At 38.1% G+C, this 15116-nt stretch overlaps 1 protein-coding gene and 1 pseudogene across 4 annotated transcripts in view; one reads left to right on the forward strand and one right to left on the reverse strand.

Moving 5' to 3' along the window:
- Positions 1 to 8565, reverse strand: part of CENPC (centromere protein C) — a 91606-nt gene extending 83041 nt beyond the window's left edge. For all 4 annotated transcript variants that reach the window (XR_004349971.1, XM_032632504.1, XM_032632503.1 and 1 more), the window contains exons 1-4: positions 8286 to 8565; positions 3432 to 3478; positions 2217 to 2287; positions 1206 to 1300 (exon numbers count right to left, since the gene is read on the reverse strand). Coding sequence is in view for 3 of the 4 variants with exons in the window: in XM_032632504.1 (XP_032488395.1) it covers positions 1206 to 1300; positions 2217 to 2287; positions 3432 to 3478; positions 8286 to 8303 (231 nt within the window). In the remaining variant the exon portion in view is untranslated. The remainder of the gene's footprint in view (positions 1 to 1205; positions 1301 to 2216; positions 2288 to 3431; positions 3479 to 8285) is intronic.
- Positions 5970 to 6125, forward strand: LOC116754179 (annotated as a pseudogene).
- Positions 8566 to 15116: the final 6551 nt, after the last annotated feature.

The following is a 15116-nucleotide window of genomic DNA, read 5'->3' on the forward strand; positions in this document are numbered from 1 at the left end:
ATTGGCAAACCAAATCAAAACAGGTTAATACTTTATGACCAAGTCAAGATTATCCCAGGAAACTTAGTTGATTTAACTTTCAAAAATCAATATAATTTATCACAATAAAGAAGGTCTCTCAATTCTGACAGAAATGGATGTCTTCATTTCTTGGAACCAAAAGGCTCTATGTGTTTATTTGTTTATTCAAGTTTCTAGTGAATGTTATTTCTATAACTACAGGTATTCCTCAGAGATATCGCAGGGTTAGTTCCAGACCACCCCAATAAAGCGAGTACTGCAATAAAGCAAGTCACATGAATTTTTTGATTTCCCAGTGCATATAAAAGTTATGTTTACACTATACTGTAGTATATTAAGTGTGCAATAGCATTATGTCTAAAAAAAAGTACATACCTTAATTAAAAAATATTTAATGTTAACCATCATCTGAGAGTTCTGGAAGTCATAATTTTTTTGCAATGGTAACATCAAAGATCTCTGATCACAGATCATCATAACAAATATAATTATAATGAAAATGTCTGAAATATTGTAAGAATTACCAAAATATGACATAGAGACATGAAGCGAGCAAATGCTGTCAGAATAATGGCGCTGACAGACTTGCTTGACACAGGGTTACCACAAACCTTCAATTTGTAAAAAATGCACTATCTGTGAAGGGCAATAAAGCAAAGCACAATAAAACAAGGTATGTCTATATACAATTCTTCTCTCTAATTAGTACTGTGCTTTTGAATAATTTGTCTTTAATGATTAGCTTCAAAAACTCTATTCCAAAGTCTGCTATTTTGTAGAGTTAGGTCAACCTATCCTAAGATATATAATCAATAAAAGACTGATTCCCCTGTTTAGCAAATTGCCTTCAGTTTTCAGAAAATAACCAAACTTGCCAACCTGGATTAGGAACTTCAGTAGTTGCCCACTTTCCTAAAAACCTAATTTAGGCATCATTTAAGTAAGAGTGAAAAATAATTGTGTTAAAATTTGATAATTCTAATTCCCAGACCTCCAATTTCAAACACAGGAAAGGTCAGACCAAAATTTTACAAAATACCTCAATTTTATATAAACTCAATGGGAATATAGGGTTCCTTTTTAAGAATAAGACTTACAAACAACTAAAATGAATCTAACTATATATTGTGTATTGTTCACTCACTAAACTATTAAATTTGTACCAGTTCTCCTTTTTGACTTACCTCTTTACTTGATGACTGAACACAAATGTCTTTTATTTTAGGTGTTGAATAAAGCACTGATTTTGTGGAATTTGTGCTAAAATCACTGGCAAGACCTAAAACAAGTTAAAACAAAACATGTATAAAATTTTTTGGTTACAATTAAAAGAAGCCCTACATGATATGTGAAGAAGTCTTTTGACACTTTTAAGCCCAATTAGTTTAACTTAAGTACAGACATCAATTCAATATTCAAATGTTCCTAGAAGGCATCAGGACTGAAAAAGACAAGCAAGATTCCTGAAGAAACATGTGCCAGTTCTTCTTTCAGAACTTGTAAAGAAAAGATACTTTTCCACTATCTGTGTTTTTCTTTAGTTGGCCTATTCTTTTATTCCAATACCTTCTGACGCTGACCAGCACTAGGAAAAGTTTTTGCCATTACACTCTTTTCTTTAGAAAGGGGTGCAAATCACCAAACATTATCTCAAGCTCTCCAGTGATCCCAATAATTGTGCACATTTATTTCCATTAATGAAATTCTTTCTCTTGTGTATGATAATTATTTATGGAATTCCAGACTATAGGAATCTAGTGTGAACTAAAGGGAATAACAAATTATTCTCATTTTTGCCAGTATTATCTTCAGTATACCGGAAGGTACATGAAGGACTGCATATGTACTCAAAATTCCTAGAAAGGGGCTTCCCTGGTGGCGCAGTGGTTGCGAGTCCGCCTGCCGATGCAGGGGACACAGGTTCGTGCCCCGGTCCAGGAAGATTCCGCATGCCGCGGAGCGGCTGGGCCCATGAGCCATGGCCGCGGAGCCTGCGCGTCCGGAGCCTGTGCTCTGCAACGGGAGAGGCCATGACAGTGAGAGGCCCGTGTACCGGAAAAAAAAAAACAAAATTCCTGGGAAAATATTTTATATATTGAAATGCTAGAACATATTTGCTGAATTTGGTATTAATGGACAAATTTACATTTTCATCCATCCCAACCCTCAGAGTCCATCTATAAATGAAACCTTACTTTTTTCTTCAAAACAGTCTAGTAAAATTTCCAGTATATTCTGGCCTTGCTCTGTATTAATGTCAGGTGCCCTAATAAGAAGGAAAGAAGGGAAATGTTAACATATCATCTCCAAAAGATATTTGCTACTTATTAACATCTACCTTGAAAATTCCATATCTCCTTATTATAAAATCTTAATTTTTACTTAATGGGAAAAATATCACCTTTATTATCTGAGGATAAAACAAGTATTTGACAGTCCAAGAGTTCCCAGAAAAGTATGTGAAGTAGTATGTCATTGTCTACATTAACAATTATATACCCTGACTAAATAGCCACGTCTAAAGCTGTTTTAGACTACTGCTCTATCTAAACAAGAACATAAACTTTTTTGAACATATTCAATCAATCCTGAAATGCTTCTTTAATAAAGACTCTATGGTCACAAGTCCTATCAGCTCCAAGTAACACAGTCTTCCCTCCAAGATCTCAAATGCACTTCTATTCAATACCTTTAATCTTAAGGAGCTAATGAATCAGTATAAATTTTTTAATTAAAATTTGTATTGAGACAATTGTAGATTCACATGCAGTTGTAAGAAATAATATAGAAGAGGTCCCTTGATCACTTTATACAGTTTCCCGCAATGGTAACATTTCACAAAGCCATATAGTATACTATCACAACCAGGATACTGATGTTGACAGAATCCACCAATCTTATTCAGATTTCTCCAGTTCTACATGTACTCATATGCGTGTTTATGTTTGTGTATATAGTTAGTTCTATACACTTTATTACATTTGAAGGTTCAGATGTGACCACCATAGTCAAAATACTGAACAGTTCCATCACCACAAAGATCCTTCTATTGCCCTTTTAGAACCACACCCACCTTTTCTTTTAGCCCCATGGAATAAACTGCATCTTTCTATTATTTCCATTCAATCCACTCTAGAGTGCTTTCCCCATAGCTGTCATTTAGTCAGAATTGAAACTGCCTCTTCCTGGTCCATCATTTATCAGGCGAATTTCTTTTCTCACCTCCATTAAGTCACTGAACTGCCTGCATTAATATTTCTCTGTTAATATAAAATAACTAAGATGACTATACTTAACCAGTGGGTACATAAATCATTATTTTAGTCAGAGGTAATAGTTCTTCATTTAAAAATTCCACTTTCCAAAGATGCAAATAAAAATCATCTTAAAAGTTTAAGTACACAAATCACCTGGAAGGTCGGCAAAATCTTCTTCTATAGTCATTTTTGAGATGATCCTGAAAGAAAAGTAAATCATCAATCTGGTGAAAGTTTAAGTTCTTTATTCACTCATTCAGCAAGTAGTTGCTGACTGCCTATTATAATACTATAAAGAGGAATATCTTCTGGATCAAGTGAAAAAGAACTTGTCTCAGATCCACTGTTTCCAAATGTTTGTTTATACTATTTCCTTACTTTGGATTTATTCCATCTTCTTCCTCCTCTTCTTCCTCCTCCTCCACCTCCCCCCATACCTCTTCCATCATCAAAATCATACTATCTGGGCTTCCAATAATTCAAGTTGGTTGACCAACAATATCTATTTATCTCCTTTTCCTGCAAGGAGATCCCTCTGAAGTAACAGTAAAGTACTAAACTGGCATAAAACGACAATGAAAAAAGAGAATGGGGGGCTTCCCTGGTGGCACAGTGGTTGAGAGTCCTCCTGCCGATGCAGGGGACACAGGTTTGTGCCCTGGTCCAGGAAGATCCCACATGCCGCGGAGCGGCTGGGCCCATGAGCCATGGCCGCTGAGCCTGCGCATCCAGAGCCTGTGTTCCACACGGGAGAGGCCACGACAGTGAGAGGCCCGCATACCACAAAAATAAATAAATAAATAAATAAGAGAATGGAAGAAAGGGCCCTCTGTGGACAAACAAATATAACAGATTTCTGGAAGATGGAAAACAAATGAAACATGATAACTGATGAAACAGAAGAAAAGCAGCAGCCTAAAGTAAGCTCAGAGGATATTGTCCTGGATGAGGAGTGAATGGCCAGCATAAGATAAATACCTAGGAAGTTAAGAATGAAATATCAGAAAAACTGAGGATAAAAAGATGCTAGAATGTTTCTAGAAAGAGAAAAGAGGTAACCCCAACAAAGAAGCAGCCCCAATAAATGGAAGCAACAGGAAAAATAAAACACATAGACATGCTGAAATTGGCGGTGGAGAGCATATTTGTGATACTTTGGGTCCTATCTTTTAATTGTAAAATCTATAAAGTTAAATTTTCTAGTTGAAAATGTTGTGGTAATAGGAAGAACAGTATGCTTTTTAAAATAAATAAATTGCTACCAATACAAAATGTTTAGTAAGCTGCACTCTTCCTTGGCCCAATGGGATATAAATGACCCCACCCCATGTGAACACTCTCTTTACCCCACTCATGCTCTGACATCCTGAGCTGAGCCTCGCTCCTGACTCTACTAAGGCTCCTACACACAACTTTGGACCACTGTAGTTTCCCACCCACGGTGACTGCTGCCACCTTGCTTCACTTTTGAATTGAATTATTCAGAAAGATGAAGACCTCTATTAGATTTTAAGAAACTTGAGAGCAGAAACTTTGTTTTAAGCTAGCTTATATTCTTCCCAGAGCCTTGCCTAGTGCATTGTATACCACACAAACACCATTTTTTGTTATCTTTTTGATATGCCAAATAAATAAGACCAAAAATTTATGAGATAAAAGTGTCTTTCTTTAAAGAAGGTGAGTGTTTCACACAGCCTGTTATCTTCAGGAGGTACCTAAGGAGCAAAAGATTAAATCTATTTTATAGATAGCAAACTAAGGAACAAAGACATCTAACACATCTGCATTTTATCACAAGTCATTTGATGGAAAATTAACTCAAGCACTTAGGTCTCTCATCAGTACTCAGCATTCTGAAACACTTAAGTAAAACCCTGAGAATATTAGTTAACTCCCTTCCAAGGCCTCATTTAAGGTCACTCTTCTCCTAATTTAATAAATAAAATGATAGAGTCATCATATTTGCACACTAAATGTTTTTGAACATTAAATAACACCTGTAAAGTACTCTGTTCCTCTTTTAAATAGAAAAATTTTAAGGCTAAGACAGTTCTTTCCTTCAGCAAATATGAAATCGAGCACCTACTACAAGGCCAAATGCTATTTAGGCACACTAGAAAACAAGTGGTGAATAAGACAAAAGAGGTCTCTTAATTCTAAATTAAAAGTTAGAACACAAAATTTTTTGATTTTCACAATAAATACACATTCAAAAACTTGCAATTTCAACTCATTTTTCACTCAATTTCAATTTTAGTTTCTTCCATTCACTGTGAGATTATTTTTCTCAAAGAAAATAATATACAATACAGCAGGGTTTCTCAACCCTAGCACTAATGACATTTGGGGCTGACTCTCTTTGTTGTGAGGGCCTGTCCCGTGCATTGGGAGGATGCTTGCAGCATCCCTGGCCTCCACCTAGATGCCCTTAGCACCCCCTCATCGATGCTTTCTCAGGACAACCACAAATTTTTCCAGACAACACCAAACGTCTCCTACAGGGCAAAATCACATCCAGTTAGAAACCACTTAAGTACAGGAATGACTGAGGATAATCTTTCAACTCCCTTCTCCCCTTGTCTTTCAAATGAGTTATGATGCAAAGTCAGATGTTAGAACTAAAAGGCTCAGAACAATTCTAAGGTTATGATAGGTATTTTAAAAGTGGACTGTGGGAATTTGCTCCTAGCCATGTCTTCTCACCAGACTTTAAGGATCAAGTGATTCCTGGCCAAGGAACAAAAGCAGAATCGTCCCATGCCCCAATGGATCTGAATGAAAACTGGTAATAAAATCAGGTACAACTCCAAGAGAAAACACCGGAGAAGAACCAAGCTGGGTCTATAAGGAGCCCTGCACATGAGGTGGCACACATATTTATGCTGTGTCAAGGGCACTTGCATCTTACCATATCACTCTGAAGAATCACTACTATCTGAACAGCTGGATGTGTTTTATCGGGAAAATGATTTTTCTCTTTGTGTCAGTGTGTCTGCACTAGTGCTCTGGTGAGAACTTTTGTTGTAAAATAAAAGTGAACTTTGGTCAAAAGAATGAGAACACAGCAGAGTGGACCATAAGCTGCTCTTCCAGCTTCAGTTTTGTCTATCTCTCTCCTCCTCAGTCTGAGAAGCCAAGTGCAATACCCCGGGAGAAGGAAAGAGAACTTTGAAATAAGGAGATACAAGGGCAATGATTACAGAAGGTTGACTGGAGGAATGAAAAGCAGGAAAAGCAGTCAATGTGAGAACTAAGACAAGCTTCAACCAGTCTAAGCTTCCCATATTCTGAAGGGCATCATCTTAAAGATAGGAGAAATTCATAACAGAAAGGCAGAAATCACAGTGAGAAAATAAGTTGTTTATTAACAATATCATTATTATTATTAATCATAGAATTTAAACACAAACCAACACTGATACAGATAAAACACAGATCATGGTTTAAAAAAAAAGAGATAAAGAATGAGAAGACAAGCCACAGACCAGGAGAAGATAGTTGCAAAAGGCACCTCTGATAAGGACTGTTATCCAAAATATAAAAAAACACTTTAAACTCAACAAAAAGAAAACCCAATTAAAAAATAACTGGTTCAAAGACCTTAACAGACACCTCATTTAAGAAGATATACAGATGACAAATAAGCGTAAGAAAAGATGCTCCACATCACATGTCAAGCAGTAATGCAAGTTAAAACCAGATACCACTACCCATCTCGTGTGACCAAACTTGGAACAATGACAACTGTAAAAGTGGAACAACGGGAACTCTCATTTTGGAAAGCAAAACAGTACAGCCACTTTGGAGGACAGCTTGGTGGTTTCTTACAAAAGTAAACGTACTCTTACCATATGACCCAGCAATCATGCATTTTTCTTTAGTCAACAGTATGAAAGGGTGGTATAGGAGTACTTTTTACTATGAGCACCTGCATTGTTTACATTATATATAACTGTCAACTGAAAAAAAATGGGCAACTTAAAATTTGCGAGTTAAGTTTTATTCGGGGACCTTACTGAGGACTACAGCCCAGTAGACAGGCTCTCAGCGAGCTCTGAGGAACTGCTCCAAAGAGGTAAGGGGGGGACCAGGATATATAGGAGTTTGGGCTGGAAAAAAAAGGTAGTCAAACATCCAAATCAGACACCTCAAGTTAATGATTTTTAGTGCTTCTCTATAAATGGGAAGATGCAAGAGTCTGGGCTCATTGAAGTTATTTCTTATGTAAGTCTCATAACTATCTAGGGCCAGCTTCCTGTTTTTCTCCATCCTGAATTCCCCTTAGGCACACCCTGCAGGCAGCTGCAGTTGCTGGTGGCTTGAAGGTGGGTAACATTCGTTATTTACTGAAATGGCAGGTAACAGTTTTTCTCCACAGTACATCTTTTTATGCATACAAGCATCCATATATAACTTCATTATAAATGGGAATATCTTACTCATCCATGCTGAAGATCTTAAAAGGGGAGATAAGAGTAGAAAACACAAGTTTAGGATAGGGGCTTCTAAGGGTTGTATAAAGTATGGTAACCATAAGCGAAGTCTGAAATATAGAACAGTGAATACCAAGGGAGTCCAGAAATAGGCCAAAAAAAGAGTTCCCGCCCCCTTCAGCCATTCACAGCTTGCACTTTTTAACTAGTAGCTGCCTCACAGAAAACTATCTGTCAATAACAGACGCCTCTCTACACTAGCAACTCTGAAGCAAAGGCACACTTTCAAGGCTTTTCAATACTTCTAAGGACAGAAAATTATTTGGAGGACTAGGAACTGGAGATAGGCTAAAAAGTAGAAATCGCAAGATTCTCTGAAGAGAAAGACGCCGTCACGCCCAGGATTACAAAAAGACTCGAAACACGACAAGTAAATTAACTCTAGCTATCGGCACCCGATCACTCCCGAGCTCAAAAAACTCGCGCGGCTTCCCCACTGAAACCCCCCAGAAGCCACAACACCTGCCCAAAGCTTCACTCCCCCAGCCTCGCGGGGTCCGCGGCCTGCACTTACCAGCCCCCACGCGGCCATGTTCCGGCCCGGCTCAGCCCGCGCAGGGGTAGGGGGCGGAAGTTCACACGGGCCGCAGCTCCAGGCAGCCCAGCGAGGACGGAGTCACACGAAGAGCAGCCAGGCGGAAACCCAGTAGCACCTTAAGCGAAAGAAGGCGGTAGATGGCGGAAACTAAGGAGCCGCGACCCAGCGAGCGCGCCCGGGAACGCGCCCACTCGCGCGCATCCAACTACGCAATTTAAAACGAGCTGCACATGCGCAGAATGGGCCCTTCGAGTCCAAACGAAGAAAGCCGTTAGGGGCCCGCCCCCTCACTGGTACTCTCCCACAGTCCGGCCTTCCTCCTCCCAAGAGCCCCGCCCCATCACGTCGTAGCCCTTCCCCCATCTCACGTGTCTCCTAGTCCCTTACTCCCACAGCTTCATAGTCTCTCTCTCTCTTCCTCTCACTCTCCCCTCTCTCTCCCTCCCTCCCTCTCCCCCTCCCTCCCTCTCTCCCTCTCCCTCTCCCTCTCCCTCTCCCTCTCCTCCCTCCCTCTCCCCCCTCCCTCTCCCTCTCATCCCTCCCTCCTCCCTCTCTCTCTCCCTCCCCCGTCTCTCTCTCCCTCCGTACCACAGCTTCATTCTTTCCCTCTCCCTCTCTCTCTCTCTCTCTCCCTGTCTCTCTCTCCTTCGCACTCAGAGAAGGTGTAAAACTTCCTGACGGTTCTCTTATAAAGTAAAAAGTAATACTTAGAAGGATAAGAGGCAGAAGACGTTTGAAGAGTAATGTTTTACTGTGTAGGCTCATCACCGACACCCCAGCCGGTTTATGCATCATCTCTGAAAGCAATAATGGTACAGTAAAAATGGTGATGGATGAGGTATTCTTTTTTCCAAATATGTGGGTAATGTGGGTAATATTTTTGTGAGGCATTGCCAACAAAATGATCTGTGTAAGTATATATCATTTAAGTGTGACGTCCTGAAAGGAGTCCTAAATCAGGAGTCTTGAAACCTGCTCAGTGGACTAGCTATGTCATGTAGGACAAGCTCTGGCACCGTTCTGGCAGTTTCCTTAATTACATAATAGGAAAGTTAAGTTAGATGCTCTGAAGACTAGACCTGACCATTTTATGATTCTAAGAAACTATGACCTATTTTTATGATTTAATAAAAATTTTCAAGGGAATTTACATCAGAAAATGGGTTACTTTCTTCTCGGGCAAGGGAGACAAAAGCAAAAATAAATAAATGGGACCAAATCAAGCTAAAAACTTTTGCACAGCGAAGGAAATTATAAACTAAATGAAAAGGCCACCTACTGATTGGGAGAAGTTATTTACAAGTGATATATGTAATAAGGGGTAAATATCCAAAATGTACAAAGAACTCATACAACTCAACATCTAAGAAACAACCCAATTAAAAAATGAGCAGAGGAATTGAATACACATTTTTCCGAAGAAGCCATACAGATGGCTAATAGGCACATTAAAAGATGCTCAACATTACTAATCATCAGGGAAGTGCAAATCAAAACCGTAAGGAGATATCACTTCAAGATATCACTTGCAGACAAACTGCAAGCACATGTCAGAATGGCTGTTATCAAAAAGACAACAAAAATCATGTGTTGGCAAAGATGTGGAGAAAAGGGAACTCTTGTGCACTGTTGGTGGGACTGTAAATTGGTACAGCCACTATGGAAAACAGAATGGATATTCCTCAAAAAATTAAAAATAGAACTATCATATGATCCAGCAATTCCACTCCTGGGTATTTAATCCAAGGAAAACAAAAACACTAATTCAAAAAGATTTCTGCATCTCAATATTCATAGCAGCATTGTTTACAAGAGCCAAGATATGGAAGCTGCCTAAGTGCCCATCGACAGAAGAATGAATGAAGAAGATGGCATATATATATATATTTATATATATTTATATACATATATAAATAATGGAATACTACTGGACCATAGAAAGGAATGAAATTTTACCATTTCCAACAACAGGGATGGACCTAGAGGGTATTATGCTATATGAAGTAAGTCAGACAAGAGAAAGACAAATGCTGTATGATTTCACTTATATGTGGAATCTAAGAAATAAAACAAATGAGCAAACTTAAGACATAAAAAGTTATAGATACAGAGAACAAAGAGGTGGTTGCCAGAGGGGAGAGGTGTGGGAGGAGGAGAGAAATAAGTGATGAAGATTAAGAGGTACAAACTTCCAGTTGCAAAGTAAATGTCACAGGTATGAAATGTACAGTGTAGGGAATATAGTCAATAACTAGGTAATAAAAATGCATTACTTATTGAATAAAGTCATTAACCAAGATTTGAGCAAATAAATTTTTTAAAACTTGCAATGCTTTAATAAATGTTATCACCTGCTAAGACCTTTCTTCTTTTTTTTTTTTTGTAGGAAAGAGGGATCGAGAATTAACTCTGAAATCAGACAAGCCCGAGTTCCACACTCCACTAATTCTGCCATAATGGGCAAGTTAATTAACCTATAAGTTTCTCAACTCTCTTGTCTGTAAAATGGGAACAATGTTAAAGTTGTTGAGATATGGATTAATTCCTTTTAAGATCTAGTTGAAATGCCTAGAACATAGTGAGAATTCAATAAATAATGCTATTGGTATTATCAATATTATGGAGATTTTTATACTTGGTCTAGGAGAAGTTTTGCCAACCAGACTACATTATTTAATTTGGTCTCACATTTGGAATAGTTAATAGTATACACTATCGTTTATTGAGTGCATACTGTATGGCAAGTTCTGTCATAAACGCTCTCCATGAAGTAACTTATTTAATTCTGAGAACATTCCTATGAGAAAAGACGACTAATATCCACATTTTACAGACAACAGAACTGGGACAGTCTTTAAGTAACTTGCCCGAGATCACACTACCATTAAACAGCAGAGCTGGGGATGAACCCCAGCATTCTGACTCCAGAACTGAGCACTTAATCACTATACTCTCAGTGAGAAATTTTAGCAAGCATAGTCATAGATGTAAAGTTCCACGTGTAAAATTATATCCCCCAGCTTCCACTGGCAACAGTAACTCTCAGAGGTATTTTGAGAAACTTGAAATGAAATGACATACTGGTATAGAATGCAGGAGGGTGTAGGTAATGAACTGGTCTGTTCTAGAGAGAAATTGGAGCTGCACCCTTATGAAAATAAAAAGTTATGCAGATTCCACAGTTCCCAAACTTTTCAGTTCCCTCTGCATCTGTCTTAGTATTTACTAGCCCCTCCATAATTTTAGCATCCTAAAATAGGGTTGCTAGTTGATGGAGTAATGTTTATAAAACCCAGATTTGTCATTACAGGCCCCTCCCCTCCAAAAAAAACATTAAGATCAATCCCTATGCATTGCCATGACAGCTGACTAAAATCTTGAAATTTTCCATCACAACTACTTATCTATGTAAGGGATGTGTGTGTGTGTGTGTGTGTGTGTGTGTGTTTATGTATCCATGGAACTATGTGTATTAGATGTGTATATGGAGAAAAAGGTATACAGAAATTTAGCTTGAAAGAGAAGTAGAAACTTTTAGTTACTTATGATTTTATGTTGCAGATAATTTCAAATTTGTAACTGTTAAAATTATCTTAAAGAATAGACCTTAAAAATGACACTCCAAAAATCAGTTTGTTCTAGAAATTATAACATAGTTGCAATTACAACTTAAAATTTTCTTTATTCATAATGGACCCAAACTGGCAACGTGCCCATCAACTGGTGAATGAATAAATAAATTGCAATGCATGCATACTGTGGAATACTCCTCAGCAGTAAAAACAAACTACTGAGGCACACAACAACACAGATGAATCTCAGTACATACTGAGGGACTTCCTTGGTGGTCCAGTGGTTAAGACTGTGAGCTCCCAATGATAAAGAAAATGTGGTACATATATACAAGGGAATATCACTCAGCCATAAAAAGGAACGAAATTGGGTCATTTGTAGAGACGTGGATGGATCTAGAGACTGTCATACAGAGTGAAGTGAGTCAGAAAGAGAAAAACAAATATCGTATATTAACGCACGTATGTGGAACCTAGAAAAAGGGTACAGATGAACCAGTTTGCAGGGCAGAAATAGAGACACAGATGTAGAGGACAAACGTATGGACACCAAGGGGGGAAAGCAGTGGGTGGGGGTGGGGGTGTGATGAATTGGGAGATTGGGATTTACGTGTATACACTGATGTGTATAAAATTGATAACTAATAAGAACCTGCTGTATAAAAAAAATTTTTTTAATTAAAAAAAACAAAAAAGACTGCTCTCCTAATGCAGGGGACCCGGGTTTGATCCCTGGTCAGGGAACTAGATCCCGCATGCCAAAACCAAGAGCACGCATGCCACAACTGAGACCCAGTACAGCCAAATGAATAAATATTAAAAAAAAAAAAATCGGGCTTCCCTGGTGGCGCAGTGGTTGAGAGTCCGCCTGCCGATGCAGGGGATACGGGTTCGTGCCCCGGTCAGGGAAGATCCCACATGCCGCAGAGCGGCTGGGCGCGTGAGCCATGGCCGCTGAGCCTGCGCGTCCGGAGCCTGTGCTCCGCAATGGGAGAGGCCACAGCAGTGAGAGAGCCGCGTACCAAAAAAAAAAAAAAAAAAAAAATCGTGCTAAGTGAAAGAAACCAGACATCAAAGGCCATCTGCTGTATGAGTCCCTGTACATGACTATATAAAACTATATGAACAGAAATGAGATCACTGGTTACCAGAGGATGATGTCATGGTGGAAGAAGACCCTGACTGCAAAGAGCCAGGAGGGAACTTTCTGCAGTGGTGGAAATAACTTATGTCTTGCTTATGGTGGTGGTTACCTGACTATATGTATTTGTCAAAACTCTTAGAACTGTGCTCCTCAAAAAATGGTAACTTGTGCTGTAAATTATACTTCAATTAACTTGACTTGAAAAATTAAGAACATGAGAGAGACAGAGAGAGAGAAAAACATAGCAACCAAATGCAATGTGTGAGTTTTGATCAGAGTCTGGTTCAGATCAAAGAAGCTATACAAAAAAAAAAAAAAAAAAAGAAGCTATACAGAGCTTTAAGCAACAGTGGAAAACTAAAATATCGATTATCGCATGACAGGGAATTGTAAATTTTCTTAGATATTATAATGCTATTGTTGATGTAAGAGAATGACCTTACTCTTCATGTTCTTACTCCATCTGTTAAGTACAATCACTTTAGTAGCCCTTTCTGACAAAATTATTCTCGGATTCAAAGGTTCTACTGGACTGTAATTGCCAAGTTAATAAAGTATGCTTGCAATATGCAGATATGTGGCAGCAACGTTCACAAAAACAAACAAACAAACAAAACAAAAAACAATGTTATGCACAGGGTCTTAAAGGTCTGCACTGAGTTGGTAATTTTAAAGTGCTGTATAAACTGACCAGTGTTAAGTTTCCTAAGTTACCTTGGCACCAACCATTTGGTTCTTAGTTGCAATTATACTTTATTATATATACATTGTTTCTCTTAACAGGAACACGGGGGACAACAAATCTCTATTCTTTTTTTTTTTTTTTTTTTTTTTTTTCAAATCTCTATTCTTTAAGTCTCCATTCTGTAGCCTCTAGTTTACTTCTAGTCAATGTAATTCTTATCTCATAAAAAGGAGCTTTTGTAATTTAAAACATACTTACATTTTCAAAAGTTTGATATAGTTCTGCATTATAATTTTAACCTTGCAAAGACTTAAATTACTTTGATAGTACTGGGCAAAAATTTAAATAATGTACCTTCATACTTATTGACCTGGAAATGTGCTCTGGATACATTATTTGAAAAATGCAGTTTATCAAGTATCATTACAGTATTTACTTGATTACATAATATATACAAATAGAGAAAAAGTGCCAAAAAAGTGACTGGTACCCATCCAAACAGTGCTAATGGTATGGATGGTGAAATAACATGTGATTTTCATTGTTTCTCTATTTTGTCTGAGACGTATATAAGTTTTCCACTTATAATTAGAAAATAATAAATTATTTTAAGCTAAGTTGCATAGGAAATGATATATAAGATATTTGTAAATTCAAGTGCCTATAGAAATTTGTAAACAATAAAATGCCAAAACTGTAGCTTGCTGGCAATACCTAACAGAAAGAGATTTACAAGATGAAAGAAATAGGAAGACAAACTGCAAGCAAAGATGTGAGGGAGAAATGATGTGCTGTTGACACAGAGAAAATTTGTGAGATATTGAAAAGCTGCTTATGTTTGCAAAATGGAACTAGATTATGGAGCACCTCCAATGTTAGGATAACTTTTCACCTCTTCCTATAGACATTGGAAAACTGTATTGATCTGGGGTAAGTTACATAAATTCATGATAGTTAATTTAGGCATTTATCTGCTTACATAATTGTTGGGGGGGGATGGAGAAATAATGTATTTGGGACTTTCAGGAATGATTCCCAAAGATACACTGCAGAACTGACCCACCAAGAGCCAGCTGCATGAAGCAAACTGAAAACTGGGAAGTTGGTCCTAATGCTGGAGTCTGCAGAACCATATTGACACGGCATAATCAGAAAGCCACCATAATTACAAAACTGCCATGTCAAGAAAGCCACCACAGATAAGAAGCCTCCTGAGCAAGAAGCCTTCTTACTGCTTCTGGCTTCAGAAGCACACTGTACTTTACACCAATCATTATCAGAAAACCACTGTTCCATGCCTTGACTATCAACACCCGTGAAACTAGTGATCAGACACTGGGACTTCTTATAACATTGCCACAGAAAAATCAGATGCCTACAGACCGTGATTGCCTATAGGAAAACCA

Source organism: Phocoena sinus, chromosome 5 (assembly GCF_008692025.1).
Source record: "Phocoena sinus isolate mPhoSin1 chromosome 5, mPhoSin1.pri, whole genome shotgun sequence".
In the NCBI taxonomy this organism is placed as follows: Eukaryota; Metazoa; Chordata; class Mammalia; order Artiodactyla; family Phocoenidae; genus Phocoena; species Phocoena sinus.